Genomic DNA, 15918 nt, shown 5'->3' on the forward strand with positions numbered 1-15918 from the left:
AATAAACAAAGCAGAAATCTTTTGTTTACAGAAGAAGCACCTTCGTTTGTCTTGCATAAGGTCTATATCATATTGATATCAACATGTAGCCTATTCTATTAGTTGTGGAATTGGCTCAGAGTAATTATACTAGATAATACTAGATATATTAGATACTATCTCAAACACATTCAGTTATCTCAATAAAATCCTCAAAGTCATAATGGGACATCATAAAAAACAACATTTTTAAACAGAAAAATAAATACTTGATTACTTCTACTGCATAAATAAAGATAAACTATAAAGCTACGTTATAGTAGGCCCTCCAATCCAGTAGATGGCGGTATATATTAAGTACGGCGCTGTTTTCACCCGATTAAACGCAGCGAAAATAAACAACAAGCAGAAAGTCGCGCCTGCGCAAAACCGGCGCTAATACTATTATTCCAAGATGGCGGACCTCCTAGGCTCAATTTTAAGCTCGATGGAGAAACCTCCGACAGTCGGCGACAAGGAAAGCCGACGAAAGGCCCGAGGTACACACTCTCCACAAGTCGCCACTACTGTTGAAAGGAGACATTTATGAACGGGCATCATATATCGGAATGCGCATTATTAAAAGGGAAGCGAAATGGTTTTCTCGTCCTCAGATTGGCCAAGCCAGCTCTCCATCAAGCATGCGTCGCTTTTTAGTCCCGCCTTAAATTATTAAAAGACTTGTGTAGGTCAACACAAACCTGTTAACTTAGTACAACCTACGCATGGATGCTAATGACAGTGACACAACCTAGTAATACACGTTAGTTTGTGTTTTATTGTATATATCCTATTGTCAATTCCAATACCTAAAAAAGACCAGGCCTTCCTGAAAGACCAGTTTTAATGGTTGTTTACATAGCACACTATGTGAAGGACTAATGAAAGGTTATATTCAGATTATACTTTGTATATAGGACAGTGGTTACAAAGTATTGAACATTAAAAACCCTTACAGATACCCTTCTGTCTTTTCAGAGCAAGCAGCCAGAATGAAGAAGATGCAAGAGGATGAAAAGAGAAAGAAAGCTGACTTTAGGAAAAAGGTGAGCTCTTCCATCCATCCGTCATCTATCAATTGAAAAGTAATCTTTAAAGGTACAGTATATCATTTAGTGGCCTCTATTGGTAAGGTGGCAGACTGCAACCAACTTAATCCTCTCCCCCTCCCTTTCGTCATGTCCAAAGCTGATGGGGATTCAGGGATATTTTGGACGTTGACTGTTTGTATATCAAGGGTTTTTGTAGCACTTAAGTTTATGTACTCCAATGATTCTTGCCCTTTTAGAGTTATATCTTCCTTATTGATTGGAGTTTTTGTTGCGTTGGACAAAAGCGTAAGCCAATTAATGTAGTGTCACTGAAGTTGGTTCACAGTTTTTATTGATAAAAAATAGCTAGTATATCATGCTACTTATTCAATAGAGATTTTTTGATTGCTTGTGTCCTCTCTGCAAACAAGTGTGAATGTTCAATTTTGCTCCGAAAGCAGTCGAGTGTGTGGGAGGTGTGTTTGGATGTGGGGAGCTCTGTCTTGGCAGCGGTTCATGTTGATAGCAGCGTCCGATAGAGGGTGAAGCATCTTGGGCTCTTTCAATACAAGCCCCAGTGTGTGTTTGATGTGGGGAGCTCGGTCTGGCCAGCGTTTTATGTGGACTGCTGCCTTCGAGAGGGGGTTAACCTGCTTGTACACTTGTAGTCTAATGGGACTTTTTTCCCCCCTAATATATCAGTATAGTGATAGAATTCCAGAAGAGTAGGTTCACTACCTCTGTAAACTGTATCTTTAACCTGTGACATGTATTGTTTATTAGGGGTGTAACGGTACGTAACTCGGTTTTGAAGTCACGGTAGGGTACAGGACGGTACGGTTCATAGTTAAGGGGAACATTTTTAAAACTGCTTGTTCGTCAACAACGGAGACTGGCCGTAGATCAGAAGCAATGAAAACACCAATAAACTTGGTTATGGCATTTGCATTTCTGAATTCCCAGTCAGGGGTTGTTGAAATAGTGTCGTGAGCTGGGTTTGCACAGCTGGGTTTCTTTTTCACAGCAACGGTGTTAGTAACACCTGGACGTAGCCGGAGAGCCTGTCGGAGACCCTCTCCGTAGCTTACGTTCACATCCAATATTTTTTAACTATCCATCGACGCAACGGAGACGGCAAGGGCTGTCATTGGTCCTCTAACAGAATCATTTCCGGAATCACTTCTCCGGTTTGACTTTGCCCCTTATTTACTTTGTACATTGTTTACTTGCACATTAAGGACCAATAAAACACCAAATAAGATTTGAAAAACTTTGGAAGTTTATTTACAACACTGCTTACATGGTTTGCAGTAAACATATAAGATCGATCGGGCGGCAAATTGCATTGCGTATCCGACATCCTGACGGAGAGCTGCAAATTCTCAAGGGGTCTCCGTAGTTATGGAGTCGGATAGCGGAGTCAGAGTAGTATAATTTGGCTAAACTGTCCGGGGGGCAATTCGACTTCAAGTTTTAAATTCGGCATCGCAAAACAAGCCTTTACATTCGTCATATTAACGCTATGTACGCCACTTTTACGCACCGCGGTCTACCTCTGTAACTACCCAGAAGTGCCTGTACCGTGACGGTTCGGGACAAATACGTGTATCGTTACACCCTATCTTTACCATGATTAATGTATGGATTATGTATCTTTAACATGCTACATATGTTGTTTATTTATCTTTAACATGCTACATGTATGGTGTATGTTCTTCTGCAGATGGAGAAGGAGGTTTCAGATTTTATTCAGGACAGTACGCAGCCCAAACGAAAATACACACCCATGGGGAAGATAGAAAGAAGTATAATGTAAGTACAATTAGAAAGTATACTCTTAAACTAAGTACTCTTAGTTATAAAGCCTAAACACTTGACATCATCATCAATTAATATCGGTAATGTACAACGCTCCCAGGCCTATTTTACAGTTTGCAGCTTGAATCGCTTGATGCTACTATGTCACTCAGAGAAATTGCTGCCGTTATTACAATGGGAATTAAAAGGAAAGTACATATAAAAGTACCATAATGCACCACTGGCTAAACTAAAATTGGCATTTCCAGTCTGGCTCTCCCAGCCTGATCACGAAGATCTCTAACAGGCGTTGTCTAAAAGGAAGGGGTGCTTCTTTTAAGGCTGTAATACAACTTTGAAGCATTGTGTCTGTCTTAAGACAGTTAAGACCCCAGGTTAATTATTGACATTGTCTATGTGAAGATCTGCTGAATCCGTGATTCTGTGTTGTCTAGAGGATTCAGAGACTGAGTCACACATTTTTTAATTCTGTGAGGGGATAGTGGCTGTGGTATGGGCAGTGGGATAAATCTGAGTGAGTGCAGAGAAACATTTCAATAATTCGCAAATCTTCTTTAAGCTTTTCGCAATCTGTATACTGTTTTTTTTTACAAATGTATACATTCCTATAAAATTCCTCTAATCTAAAGCCACTTCTCTGCGTTGTTCCTGCAGACATGATGTTGCGGAGGTGGCTGGGCTCGCGTCCTTCTCCTTTGGGGAGGACGAGGAGAGTCGCTACGTCATGCTTTTCAAGAAGGTGGGGTATACAATAGATCACATTTGTTTGAATGGTGGATGGACAGTATTTATAGAACACTTCTCTCAACTTGATGGCCACACACAAGGCTTTATAATGAATGCATCACATTCATACTCATTTATACCCACTCATACTCACTTTCAGCCACTCGTACACACTCACCCACTCATACACACTCACCCACTCATACAAATTCACCCACTCGTACACATTCACCCACTCGTACACATTCACCCACTGATACACAATCACCCACTCATACACATTCACCCACTCATACACATTCACCCACTCATACACATTCACCCACTCATACACATTCACCCACTCAAGCACATATTTACCAATTCATACACACATGCGCCCATTCATAAACGCATGAATCCATTCCTCAAAAGGAATCGTCCTCTCATACTCACAGTTACCCTTTCCCACCACCTTCCCCCGCTCCCAGTCACAGAGCGCCCCTCCCAGTCTGCGTGGCACGCCAACACTTTAAACCTCCCCACGCGTCCTGTGTCTTGTCTGCAGGAGTCTGCCCCTACAGACGATGAGCTGGAGGCGTACCGCAAGGGAGAGGAGTGGAACCCACAGGTGGCCGAGCAGCGCCGCAGGCTCAAGGTACAGCCGCCGCACGGGGCCCCACACACACACACACACACACACACACACACACACACACACACACACACACACACACACACACACACACACACACACACACACACACACACACACACACACACACACACACACACACACACACACACACACACACACACACACACACACACCGGCTCACACTAACCCCGGCTCACCATTTTGTGTTTCCAGGAGCAGGCAGCGTTGGAGCAGGCCACCTCTCTGAAGACCAATAAACTGGAGGCGTCCCCCGCCTCCAACTACCGGGACAAGTACAGCCACCTGATCGGGACGTCTGCCGCTAAGGACGCGGCGCACACGCTGGAGGCCAACAGCGCCTATGGCTGTGGTGAGTGCACCTAGCCGACTTTCAATAAACATTAAATTATCCAGCCACCTTTCTAGAATAATCCATATAATAATCCTAAACAGCAAATTACATATATTTACAATTGGAATACAATTTTTTACTTGTGTCACCCCCCTTCTCCATTCTCCCGGCTTCTCTTTCCATTGGTCGACGGTTGGACCAATTGCAGTGCCCACGGCGAACAAGCGGGACAAGCGCTCCATCGAGGAGGCCATGAACCAGATCAGAGCTAAGAAGAAGCAGAAGCTGGAGGATCCCCCGGGGGCTACGGGGCCTGACGCAGGCAGCAGTCAGTCCTGAGGGCCCTGGCCCCCCGCCTGCTCCCCCTCTCTGTGTTAGTGTGAGTTTTTAAACGTTCAAGAAGCAATATTCCCGTTAAAGTGTACCAGACGATGGTCCGAGAGCCCCACAGCACCGTGCTGTCCTCCGGTATCTCTTAATACATCGTCATAGGGACAGGGCTCAAACGTACATGTGCATACATCCACCCACTGAGGTGTGTGGTCGCTTTTTAGTGGAATATTTCCATTACAACTAGTTTTAAAAAAGGTCTATAAAGTGTTTTCTCTTCTCCAAAGTAAGTCGCAAGTGACAACCGGTTTCAGATAAATGACTACAAGTTCCTGAAATGGCCTCAAATTTACTGTGACAACATAACATACATTCGCTATAAGGCTGCATATATAGGCTGCAAAAGGCACTACATTTTGTTCAGTAAAACAATAGTCCTCGAGACTAGTGTATTTCAAATTGATGATAGGAATAAATTCAAAGATGCTTAACGATTTGTGATTGTGAAGCTATAACCTGTTTGTACATGCACTGTTCCCTTGAAACTCATCTTATGAAATCTTTTCTGTTTGTTTTTGTCTTTATTATTTTTGTATTTTATTTTTTTTACTGGTTTGTACACCAGAATCGTTTTTTTAATGAGGTTCAATAGGGCTATATGATTTACTGAATAAGTTTCAAACTTCCACACACAAATAACGTATTGTAGTAGCCCAGGAATAAACGGTAGAAGGCGCAAACAAATGTTTTTTAAAGTGTCTCCGTTGATCAATGGACGTCTGCTATAGGAATGTTTGGCGCCATCTAGCGATGATATTTAAACCAAGCGTTTTTACACCGTGATGGAAACGGGCAGTTATGGCAAAGGTTCCAAAAGAGGAGGGAGGTTTTAGAATTTATTTTTTTATTATTCATGAAATGAACATATTTGTGGTCGTGTCTGCTATGTTGTGTGTTCATAAAAGTCTGGTTCCTACAGTTCTAAAGCGAGTATAGCCCTTATAAACTAAGGCTATCAAAGCGGGTTGTATTTTAAATGGATGTTATATTTATTTCCTGACTTTTCACTGTGCTTTATAATGTTTCTTATTTGACATACCCTTGTCTGTTTTTATGATTGTTGCCATCAGCATACATGTATGTAAAAGGTAACCTCTATTTCAAATAAAAACTAACAAAAACACAGTAGGTTATAGCAATTTTCAAGTAATTTGTTCCATAAGTCTATCCATAATAGCCTATTTTAGAAATGTTTTCACGTAATCTCCTCAAAGGATATTTCAACAAATATATTAACTTTCAGGTCCTACTGATCTGCATCCTTTGTGTGCCAATCATGTCGGATTGTTAATACATAAATGAAAGTATTTAGTGTAATTGATCACAGCGTACCTCAAAACACAATTCTAGTTCCTTGTTTTGGATTTTGCACAACCGCTTGGCCCCGAAGCGTCATTTCACAACCTTCTCATGCACGTGTCCTCTCCGCGCCTCTAGGGGGCGCCTCGGGTGAATAAATGATAAATAGCTGCTTTTTATCCTCGTTTCTCGCTGTCCTGAAGATACGCAGGATCTAACTAACTTTTATTTCGCGTAGAAGACCCACTCTTAACATATTCGAGACATGACGCTCATCTCTCTGTTTATCTTCATAACTTGGTTGGCGGATGCAGAGCTGAAAACGACAAAAGGTGAGGGGAACCATAAGGCAACTTTGTTCTGGACTGATTACATAGGTTTAAAGTCAAATAAGTTCGTAACTCAAGTCAAATATATATTTTTTTTACATTTTACATTTCCTTATTCTTTGTTGAATACCATTGTAATCGTTGTTCTACCTTCTGTAGCCATTTTTCTCTGTTTGTTTAAACAAAATAAAGAAAGCATAAACATTGTTTATTGAATAATGCGTGATTCCTACACATCTGATGGCTGCAATATCTTTTTCATTCAGTGTCGGGGACGACATGCACTTTCAAAGACAAGATCTTCAGTCCCGGAGACAGCTGGCATCCCTACCTCGAGCCCTTTGGCTTCATGTTCTGTATGCGCTGCATGTGCACGGAGGTAGCTTATGGTGCCAATTTTTTTACCGTCCCAAAATACCTCCACTTCCACAGCCTTTTACGCAAAAAAAGAAAAAGGAGCCTTAAATTCTTAAATGTATGACTTCGTTTGTTTAATTGACGTGACCATTCTCCTCTCCGCTGTATACCGCCACTGTTAGTGTGCGTGCGTGCGCGTGACGCGTGTGTGTGTTTGTGTAGTTCAGTGTTTGCCTCGTTAACCGTCAGCGTCCATCTCTTTTAGGCGGGCCATGTGAAATGTAACACAATCAGGTGTCCTGCGTTGACTTGTGAGAATTCAGTGACCGAGCCGCAGCAGTGCTGCCCCCGCTGCCCAGGTTAGCCCAGCACAGACACAGCTCTACCGTATAAAAATCGTTCTTCCCCCTTAGTGAATGCAGGATTGTTTGTTGGGTTCTTCTTCTGCAGACGAGCCCCGGGTTCCTGCAGGACTCCGAGCCTCGGTGAAGACCTGTCGGTACAACGGGAGTGTTTACCAACCAGGGGAGTCGTTCACCAAACACGACCTGTTCCCGTCCAGGCAGACCAACCAGTGCGTCATGTGCACGTGCTCGGTGAGTGCCCCGTTATCCTCTAACGTTAGATGTTTATTAACATAACACGTTGCGTCTTATATAGACCCAAGTCCCAGGCCCACAACACAAACATAACCCAAACCCCGCATACAAATCATACCCAAAATACTAAAGCTTGTGCTTAAGCTGTTATGAAGATGTCTGACAGCTTTTTTATGAAACCAAAACAATTGATTCCAATTGTCCAATTTTTTTTTTTTATGTGGGAATCCTTGTTGTGGTCAGTTCTAACCTATCGATGAAGATCCCCTTTGATTTGACCCATGTGTCTCTGGAACATGCTCGACCCCTCACCTGCTCTACTATCTCCATCAGCAGTAACTTCGGAAAATGTTCCATCATTTTGAACTCTGAATTCTGAACGTAGAAATATGTAATTTACTCTCTGAATGAGAATCAGTGTGTAAAAGCAAAGCTGGATTCATATTTAATTAATATAGGCCTACTTTAAAAATACTGGTACTTTCTTTCTCAACCGCAGATTATCCATTTCTTATGAATATTTATATTCTTAAATCCACAACATGAATGTGTATACCAATGAAGTGATGCAACTCTTTTTACCTGCGGTTCCTCCAGAATGGGAACATCTTCTGCGCACTGAAGACCTGCCAGTCCCTGAGCTGTTCCTCCCCCGTCCCCCTGCCAGACACCTGCTGCATGGTCTGCAGAGGTCCTCACGCTCTCCTTATGTCTGCATTCATATATTGTGATGTATATAGAATATCCTTGCACGGATCTGATCTGTCTGCGTCCCATATACCTGGCTTGACGGCCAATCACAGCAACACATCTGTAGTGGAACGTGCTCATAATGATTGTGGCTACTCCGATGGACGTTGCATGCACTATGCCTGCATACTGACACGTTGATGATTGATCCTCCTTCCAGATCAGCTGACCAGCGGCTCCTCGTCCACAGAGGATGGAAACCAACAGCTGAACCGGGGCGTTGTGAGTCCATTCATAATCGTTCATGATGACAGTTATTTAATATGTGTGTTTCATACATCAAGTCTTGAATAAAACCATTCTTGCAGATTGTAACACAAGTAACCACTAACTCAACGCTGGGTTTATATCTGCCCGGTGACACCAGAGACACTCTGTGGACCAGTGCTCTGAGGAGCCACTGGTGAGGGACCGGTCGGGGGTCCTTGGGGCCACCTTGTCCTCACTGAAGAGCAGCCCCAGGTCGGGGCCCTGGGGCCTGGGTCTGGGCAAGCTCAACCTGAAGGGAGCTGCGGACACAACTGTCAAGATCTTCTTACAGAAGAAACAGCAGAAAGGTTTGTTTTTTAACCTCTTGCATTGTTCCAAATTGCTCCGCAGCCGCTCCTACTACGTCATAACCCTGCTTTACTACTCGGCACTTTAGGAAGAAAAGGTTAGGCACAAGGATAACCCTAGACTGATAATAGTAAAGATATTGATTCTATATAATGGTAGTAACAATAATAATAATTATTGTTATTATAACCATTGTGTTAAATATATGTTACATGTTATATATGTTAATGTGTTATTATGTTCTAAAACACAAAATAAATTGTAATAATAATAATTCATATTGATCACAAATAACTACTAGTCCACCGATTAACCTTGTTGCTGTCCGAGTCGCATCCTTAACAGCATGTGTCTCCCCCCACCCCCCCAGCGTGTTCGTACAACAGTAAGACGTACTCCCACGGGGAGACATGGCACCCTGTCCTGGGACGCGTCCTGGAGTGCATCCTGTGCTCGTGCAGTGACGGCCTGCAGGACTGCCGACGCATCACCTGTCCCAACCAGTACCCCTGCAAACGACCCACCAAGTCAGCGGGGAAATGCTGTAAGACCTGCCCAGGTATAACTGCAGAAGAGTAGCAGCCTGAACGTAGTGCCCTGAGGAACACCAATGGGCCTCCAGGCTGTGATTGGAGCACCATGAATGTTGTCGGATTTAAATGAATGGATAAGAGGATCGACAAATATGAAATAAGCTTGAAGGGACCAGGGCAAAGCCGGCAAAGTCAATTACGGATTTCTGTTAACAAATATTAAATGCCATTCGTCAATCTGACCAACCACGAACGCCACGCCACTGGACATAAAATATTTGATTTGTGTGCATTTGTATTTATTATTTTTGTTGCGTGCTTCGCCCCCAACATTTTCTTTGTCAGCTAAAGTCTATAACAACCATCAATGCATATGGAATACATTTCACATTAGATTGTACTTTTATTATTCGTATTTTCACAGGTGTGCCTTGAATTTCTAGTTCAGATTTTTTCTGTGCCTCAGCACAAAACGTTAGGGAATGTTTGATTCGACGATCAGTCCAAAGCCTGCCATGCTACCATTGTCCTGGTTCTTGCTCCAGAGCTTCGGGCCGAGACGAACCAGAGCAAGTGTCACCATGGTTACCGAAACAACGTCCTCGTCTACAAGGTGGAACCAGTGAGAAACGACTCAGACGACATCAGAACCATCGCCATCGAAAAGTTGGGGCTGACGGAGGTGGAACTCCAAACCTGGAAGACCGTGGGAGGTAATGTGTAGCTTCAAAAAAAAATGAAAAAAAATTGTTATAGTTATAGATGGTTAAAATTGCTAAAATGCAGCGTTTTGACTTTTATGACCCTCGCAGAGGATTTACAGTTGTTGGAAATCACAGAAGTGGAACGTAGAAACGTCACGGATCACCCTGAAAGCTACACATTGCTCGCTACGGTCGCTGAAGGTTGGTTGATTCATTGTTCTACACTCTCCACACATACAGTATATAATATAAATCTTCAATGATATGGCGGTGGCACTTTTTTTGTTTTTCAAAAGGTTTTGCGTATATTTAATTTAAATGGTTCAAATTATTATTTTGATTATTATTTTCAACTTTTCTGTTGCTGAGGCTTTTGTGGGTTCTTTTGCAGACACCTGGAAAAAGTTTAAGGGGGAGAATATCGGTGACAATTCTCAAACGACGGTTTGCGATGACGGCATCAGGGAGATAGTCAATTATTTAAACCCCAAGCACACTGAAGACATGTGTTCACCTTAAACACACAATGTCCCGCGGAGATACAGTTAGATTCCAGTTAAAGCAGGATCATCGCAAATATACCATAGACTTCTGCCACAAAACAATGCACGAAACAATATTTATAGAAAGAGCTTTTTTTTAATAGTTGTTTCATAAGGTAGAACTGTTTATAAAAATAGTTTTTACATACATACTGCAACAAACAATATACAGTGTATGACCGTATGGCAAAATATAAAAACTTAAAATGTTTACATTACCAGTACCCAAATAGAGTTCAGATATATGATTTTTGCGGTCAGAATCTCTTGTACCAGCTCGATGTACTAATTAAACAGTTAATGTTTCGTTAACAATGTCTCCATATAACATTGTAAGTGTTTTGTTATAACACTTCAGACAGGGGGTTATTGACCTAAATCAACAGCCTTTAAAAACTTTACTGTAATTCTGTTGAGTTACTCTGTTATCTTTTTATATTTATTGTACATATAAAAGTCTTATGAACTTAAAGAATGCCTGTCATGCTTATTGTATGATTCAAATGTTTGTATCTATACATCCATACACACTTTGATCAATGCTTTGTGTTTCTCTAAACATTAAAAAGCTATGAATCTGTGACAAGTTAGCCCACTGAGAAGGCTTAACATCAACACCTGTGTATGGCTCTACCTTATCATCCATTAACGTGCATGTTCAACAAAATCATCCTCAAAATTAAGTCTGAATAAGTTATGCATGAATCATTTTACACTAGTCCTGAATTGTAGCTAAGCTTACCTAGGTAAAAAGGCTGTATATATATGAACAGCTCCTCACTCCCTAGAGCATTTGTTCTCAAACTGAGGCCCACGGGCCAATGGCGGCCCGCTGAAACATCCCTGAAAAAAATATTTGTTTCCCGTCGTTTCCCGCCGAACATTTTTTCCTTTGGCAGCCCTCAGTCAAATTTTAGTTTCCTAAATTGGCCCTCGGCTGTCAAAACTTTGAGAACCCCTGCCCTAGAGGCACCCCAAATGGGGGCGAGGCTCTGCACCAGAACTCACGTTAAGTATTAGAAGATAAATCAAAAGCAGAGGTGCAAAGTCCCACCAGCACCACCGAAACACACCCATAGCGTGGTAGCAGATATCACAGCAAATGTGATATCACAGCAAATGTAACACCAAAAAAAAAAACACCACATATCATAAGTAGTATTAACAACATACCGATAGTGAGGTAGCATTTATTAAAATACACCAGATATCACAGTAGTAGTATTAAAAATATACCAGATACCACAGTAGTATTAAAACCACACCAGATATCACAGTAGTATTCTGATAAACATACTAGTTACTGCAGTTTCAGATATCGATATCGTACCAGATATTGCAGTAGTACTATTCAAATAAAAAATGTACTGCATAAATAGTGCGTAGACGAGCCATTCCCTTATAGTAAGGTTAAATGATACACGGTACAATGTTTGGATTAAAATAAAGTTTCTACAATGAACTTGAAGCAGTCTTTCTCTTTCATAAAACCTTCACGAAACAGATTTCCTTCAAACTGAGGTCGTTTTTAACAAGGATTTAATCTACAGTTTGGGTTTCCCACTGGTGCTAACCGGACATTTATCCAATAGTATGATCTACGATAAACATCTGGGTCTGTGAATGTTGAACCTTTTAATGTATATGGAAACCTGAGTCAAAGCCCAAGTACTGTTGAGGATGAAAGGCACTGTAGATTTATAACAATCCAACTTTTCTGCATAACATCGAGCAAACTCTCACAGCTACTCTTCTGCACATCAGTTATGGTTCCTCAAAATTCAGTCTGGCCACACTTGTGATTACTTGTTGGATGTCTGCTTTGATTATTCTCAGACTCACTTGTAAGTCTCTTTGGATAGGAGCATCTGCTGAATGTAAATATCTGTGTTCATATCCACAATTATTCTCATGCGGCAAAATACAAAAATATTAAAATTAGGTAGATGCCGGTAGATCATTGGGTTGCCTGTTCCATCCTCTGCCATTGTAAACCTAGGCAACAGACTTAAACCGTACAGCTCTCAACAAGCCAGCTGTTATGTCGACGTAGTACATGTTCTGTGTAATATGAGGCATAATTTAGAACTTTGGGCATGGAATATATCCTTCCAGGCACGGCTAGAAGTGCAATTGTTGCCATGTGAACACACACGATGGAATAATGGCAAAATAACAACGTTAAACCTAGAACATAAACAGACTTGCTTCAGAGTGAAGTACAGGAAATGGAGGAGAGATGTGTACATAATGTATAAATACATACAAGAAGTAATGTGGATGCATGAACTGGGAATGACTGAGACAAAAACAGTTCAAAATAAAACATGTAGTTACTTTCTATGCTCTCTCTTTCTCTTTCTCTGTGCTCTCTCTTTCTCCTTCACTGTGCTCTCTCTTTCTACTTCACTGTGCTCTCTTTCTCCTTCACTGTGCTCTCTCTTTCGCTTTCGCTGTGCTCTCTCTTTCTCCCTCACTGTGCTCTGTGCTCTCTCTTTCTCCTTCACTATGATCTCTCTTTCTCCTTCTCCATGCTCTCTCTTTCTCCTTCACTGTGCTCTCTTTTTCTCCTCTCCTCCGTAAGGTCGGAATGGTGTTTCCTTCTCACATCAGACCTCCCTCTCTCTCACAAGCTCTCTCTCCCTCTCTTTCTCTCTCTCTCTCTCTCTCTCTCTCTCTCTCTCTCTCTCTCTCTCTCTCTCTCTCTCTCTCTCTCTCTCTCTCTCTCTCTCTCTCTCTCTCTCTCTCTCTCTCTCTCTCTCTCTCTCTCTCTCTCTCTCTGTCTCTACCATCTTTCCCATCTCTCAATCACTAAACAAATTCACTTTCCTTCATTTTTTGGATGCAATTTTATTTTTATTATTTGGGGTTACTCATGTGTTTAACCCCTAATTTTGATTTGATTAATTTCTACACTCTAAATAATATCCTATGATATTATTTTAGTGATTTAATAATTTTCTGACGATAATACAGATTTCATATATTTTACGATTGGCACGCATTTTGTATCTCCAAGAGGCCGCTGCCGTGGCCGGCTGAGCTCTGCATGCCAGTGCTTGGCCCGGGCTGTGGGCCCAGCTGGGGGCAGTCACTGGGCATAAATCAGCCTGATGGGAGCAGTACCCCGCCCGAGACAGTCTAGCAGCACTTCAGAGCGGGGACCAGCCTCCAGGTCAGGACAAGGTCAAGCGTTATTTAATTCAGATTGAAGCGGTAATTTTCTTTTAATTAGGATTTTCGCAGGTTTCTGCGTAAACACGTCACCTTTGTTTAATTCAACACCCGGAAAGAGTTTGTTTTCTTCTTTATTTCAGGATATGACAACCAGAAGTGTATTTGAGCAAATATTTGACTACGTAACGTTATATTCTGTGCAAAAAGAGGAAACGGCCTTCAAAAGCAAACGTGAGTTGCTTGTGTCATGTTTTATTGGTTGATGAGCATAAATCATAGAAACCCCTGCATGAGCCTTACCATGTATTTGGATCAAACGTGCAAATTAATGAGTATGAGCGCAATCATTGCTCTTTCAAGGTGTTTAACGACGTGAAACCAATCGAGGAGAGAGCATAATGTGTGCTGCAGCTGCTCTGGCCCGGGTGTGCCAGCATTTCTGGGCAATGGAAGTGGTGAGAACGACGCTTTGGTTGAAAAGCCACCAAGCATTACACTAACCAGCTCCGACAGACGTGTTTGCTTTTGTAGCTGATTAACGTGCTCGGGATAACCCCGGAGTTTATACTTCATCAAAATACTTCCGAAATTTGTTAAGGGCCCTGTTTTCCACACCCTGGTCCTGTCCTTAATTAAGATGGCCGCGGTCGACCCTATGGCCCCTGGCTGGACTGCTTCCCGGGTACAGACAGACAGACCCTGGGCTTCTTGTCATAACTACTCTTTTCACACATGCACCATTTCGTTTTTTGTGTGAAGGGTCACTGGGAAAAAAGTAGACGTACAACCTTTCAGGAAAATGTTTGATACCGAAAGCAGACCAACTCCACATCTAAATCAATTCAGTTGACAGTTCAAGCTCCAGCCTCTCAAACTATCCCTGTAAATCTAGTATAATTACAGGAAATAACTAATTAATCAATGTGGCGTTTGAATTAAGCTGGCCTGCTGCTGACAAGCAGTGTAAGTAATGTTTTTGGGCCCTTTTCTTAGCTGACACTGGTGTTTGAGTTACCCTGGGACTTTTGTCAGAGCTGTTGGCTCTTGATTTGAGAGTTACACAAATCATAACAAGGCATTTCTCTGTTCTGATTGCTGTTGCCAATGCTGATTGTTCCAGATGTGAGCTTTCAAACAATGTTAGCACACGCATGCCCCCGCGCACACTGATACACACCGCACACTCATTGCATGCACATACACATTCACGTGCATCACATGTCCATACACTGCAAAAGCAAATATAACACACAGATACACACACCCACACACACACAAAAAGCCTCTTATCTCTCGAACAACCGCCTGTTTTGACTCATCTGTGACTTGAAATTGGATTGTGCTGATGCCTGACCTTTTCCCAATTCGTGCTTCTGGAGGAATGTCTCCTGCTCATCAATATGTATGTATTTAACACTTTCCTCAAGTCTCCTCTATGTATTTGTTTATACAAAAGTATACACTAACCACAAAGTGTTGAGTATGTGAATGTATTTGAATAGTTTGATGATGACAGGGTCTAAGTGCTAATCTTGAAGATGTTCATGTACATAAATGTATATTTAGTTGTGTATAGTTTAGTTGTGTAAATGTATATTTCACAATGAGGATTGATAAGCCCTTGCACTTGCAGTATCATGAATGTTATGAACTGGGGTCGGCAGCGGCACTGTTTGTACCTCTGGAGAAACTAAACACTTATCACCGAAGATATCAATGATAAGCCAATATCTTATGGGAAATGAGAGTACCACTTTAACAGCCCAATGTGTAGAATCGAGTAGCACTAGGGGTGGTGAGGACTACTGTGGACTATACTGGCCTGTTTTGCGAGAAAGCGGCATTCATGTTAAGGTTGATTTTAGACGGCTGTAGCCAGCTAATAAATCGTCAGTCGGTGTTACAGGCCATTGTTAAATTGTACTCCGGTACGTGAAAATAGCTTGTTTTTGATAACATTACATGAGTGTACAGTTGAATCGCAACAGTTTCGTTTTGGATTTTATCTTTATCCAAATGAGTGATAGCCAACTTTTAGTTATCAAAGAGGGAAACAAGAGAAAAAATGAACATCTCCAAAACATGGAAGTACTAACGA

The 15918-nt window shown here is 41.8% G+C and overlaps 2 protein-coding genes across 2 annotated transcripts; both read left to right on the forward strand.

Annotated features, from left to right (window-relative positions):
- The first annotated feature begins 402 nt into the window (after positions 1 to 402).
- spag7 (sperm associated antigen 7) lies at positions 403 to 6100 on the forward strand. The gene is made up of 7 exons (XM_030361972.1): positions 403 to 518; positions 997 to 1064; positions 2773 to 2861; positions 3522 to 3606; positions 4141 to 4230; positions 4444 to 4600; positions 4791 to 6100. The coding sequence occupies exons 1-7, from the start codon at positions 434 to 436 to the stop codon at positions 4919 to 4921; spliced, it is 705 nt and encodes a 234-aa protein (XP_030217832.1). The 5' UTR covers positions 403 to 433; the 3' UTR covers positions 4922 to 6100.
- Positions 6101 to 6181: 81 nt separating this feature from the next.
- Positions 6182 to 11783, forward strand: chrdl2 (chordin-like 2). Its single transcript, XM_030361971.1, has 11 exons — positions 6182 to 6603; positions 6867 to 6979; positions 7223 to 7316; positions 7408 to 7553; positions 8154 to 8247; positions 8467 to 8528; positions 8674 to 8863; positions 9235 to 9423; positions 9943 to 10110; positions 10210 to 10302; positions 10493 to 11783. Exons 1-11 carry the CDS (start codon positions 6537 to 6539, stop codon positions 10618 to 10620), a joined length of 1344 nt encoding a protein of 447 aa, XP_030217831.1. The 5' UTR covers positions 6182 to 6536; the 3' UTR covers positions 10621 to 11783.
- The last annotated feature ends 4135 nt before the right edge of the window (positions 11784 to 15918 follow it).

This window comes from Gadus morhua, chromosome 7 (genome assembly GCF_902167405.1).
Source record: "Gadus morhua chromosome 7, gadMor3.0, whole genome shotgun sequence".
Lineage (NCBI taxonomy): Eukaryota > Metazoa > Chordata > Actinopteri > Gadiformes > Gadidae > Gadus > Gadus morhua.

What these genes read in the sequence shown, in the direction of transcription:
- spag7 (XM_030361972.1), top strand. Translation starts at nt 434, where the DNA reads ATGGCGGACCTCCTAGGCTCAATTTTAAGCTCGATGGAGAAACCTCCG. An exon ending in AAGATAGAAAGAAGTATAAT is followed by an intron (nt 2,862 to 3,521) that starts GTAAGTACAATT and finishes TTGTTCCTGCAG; the next exon opens with ACATGATGTTGCGGAGGTGG. An exon ending in CAACAGCGCCTATGGCTGTG is followed by an intron (nt 4,601 to 4,790) that starts GTGAGTGCACCT and finishes GACCAATTGCAG; the next exon opens with TGCCCACGGCGAACAAGCGG.
- chrdl2 (XM_030361971.1), top strand. Translation starts at nt 6,537, where the DNA reads ATGACGCTCATCTCTCTGTTTATCTTCATAACTTGGTTGGCGGATGCA. An exon ending in GTGCTGCCCCCGCTGCCCAG is followed by an intron (nt 7,317 to 7,407) that starts GTTAGCCCAGCA and finishes CTTCTTCTGCAG; the next exon opens with ACGAGCCCCGGGTTCCTGCA. An exon ending in AACCTGGAAGACCGTGGGAG is followed by an intron (nt 10,111 to 10,209) that starts GTAATGTGTAGC and finishes TGACCCTCGCAG; the next exon opens with AGGATTTACAGTTGTTGGAA.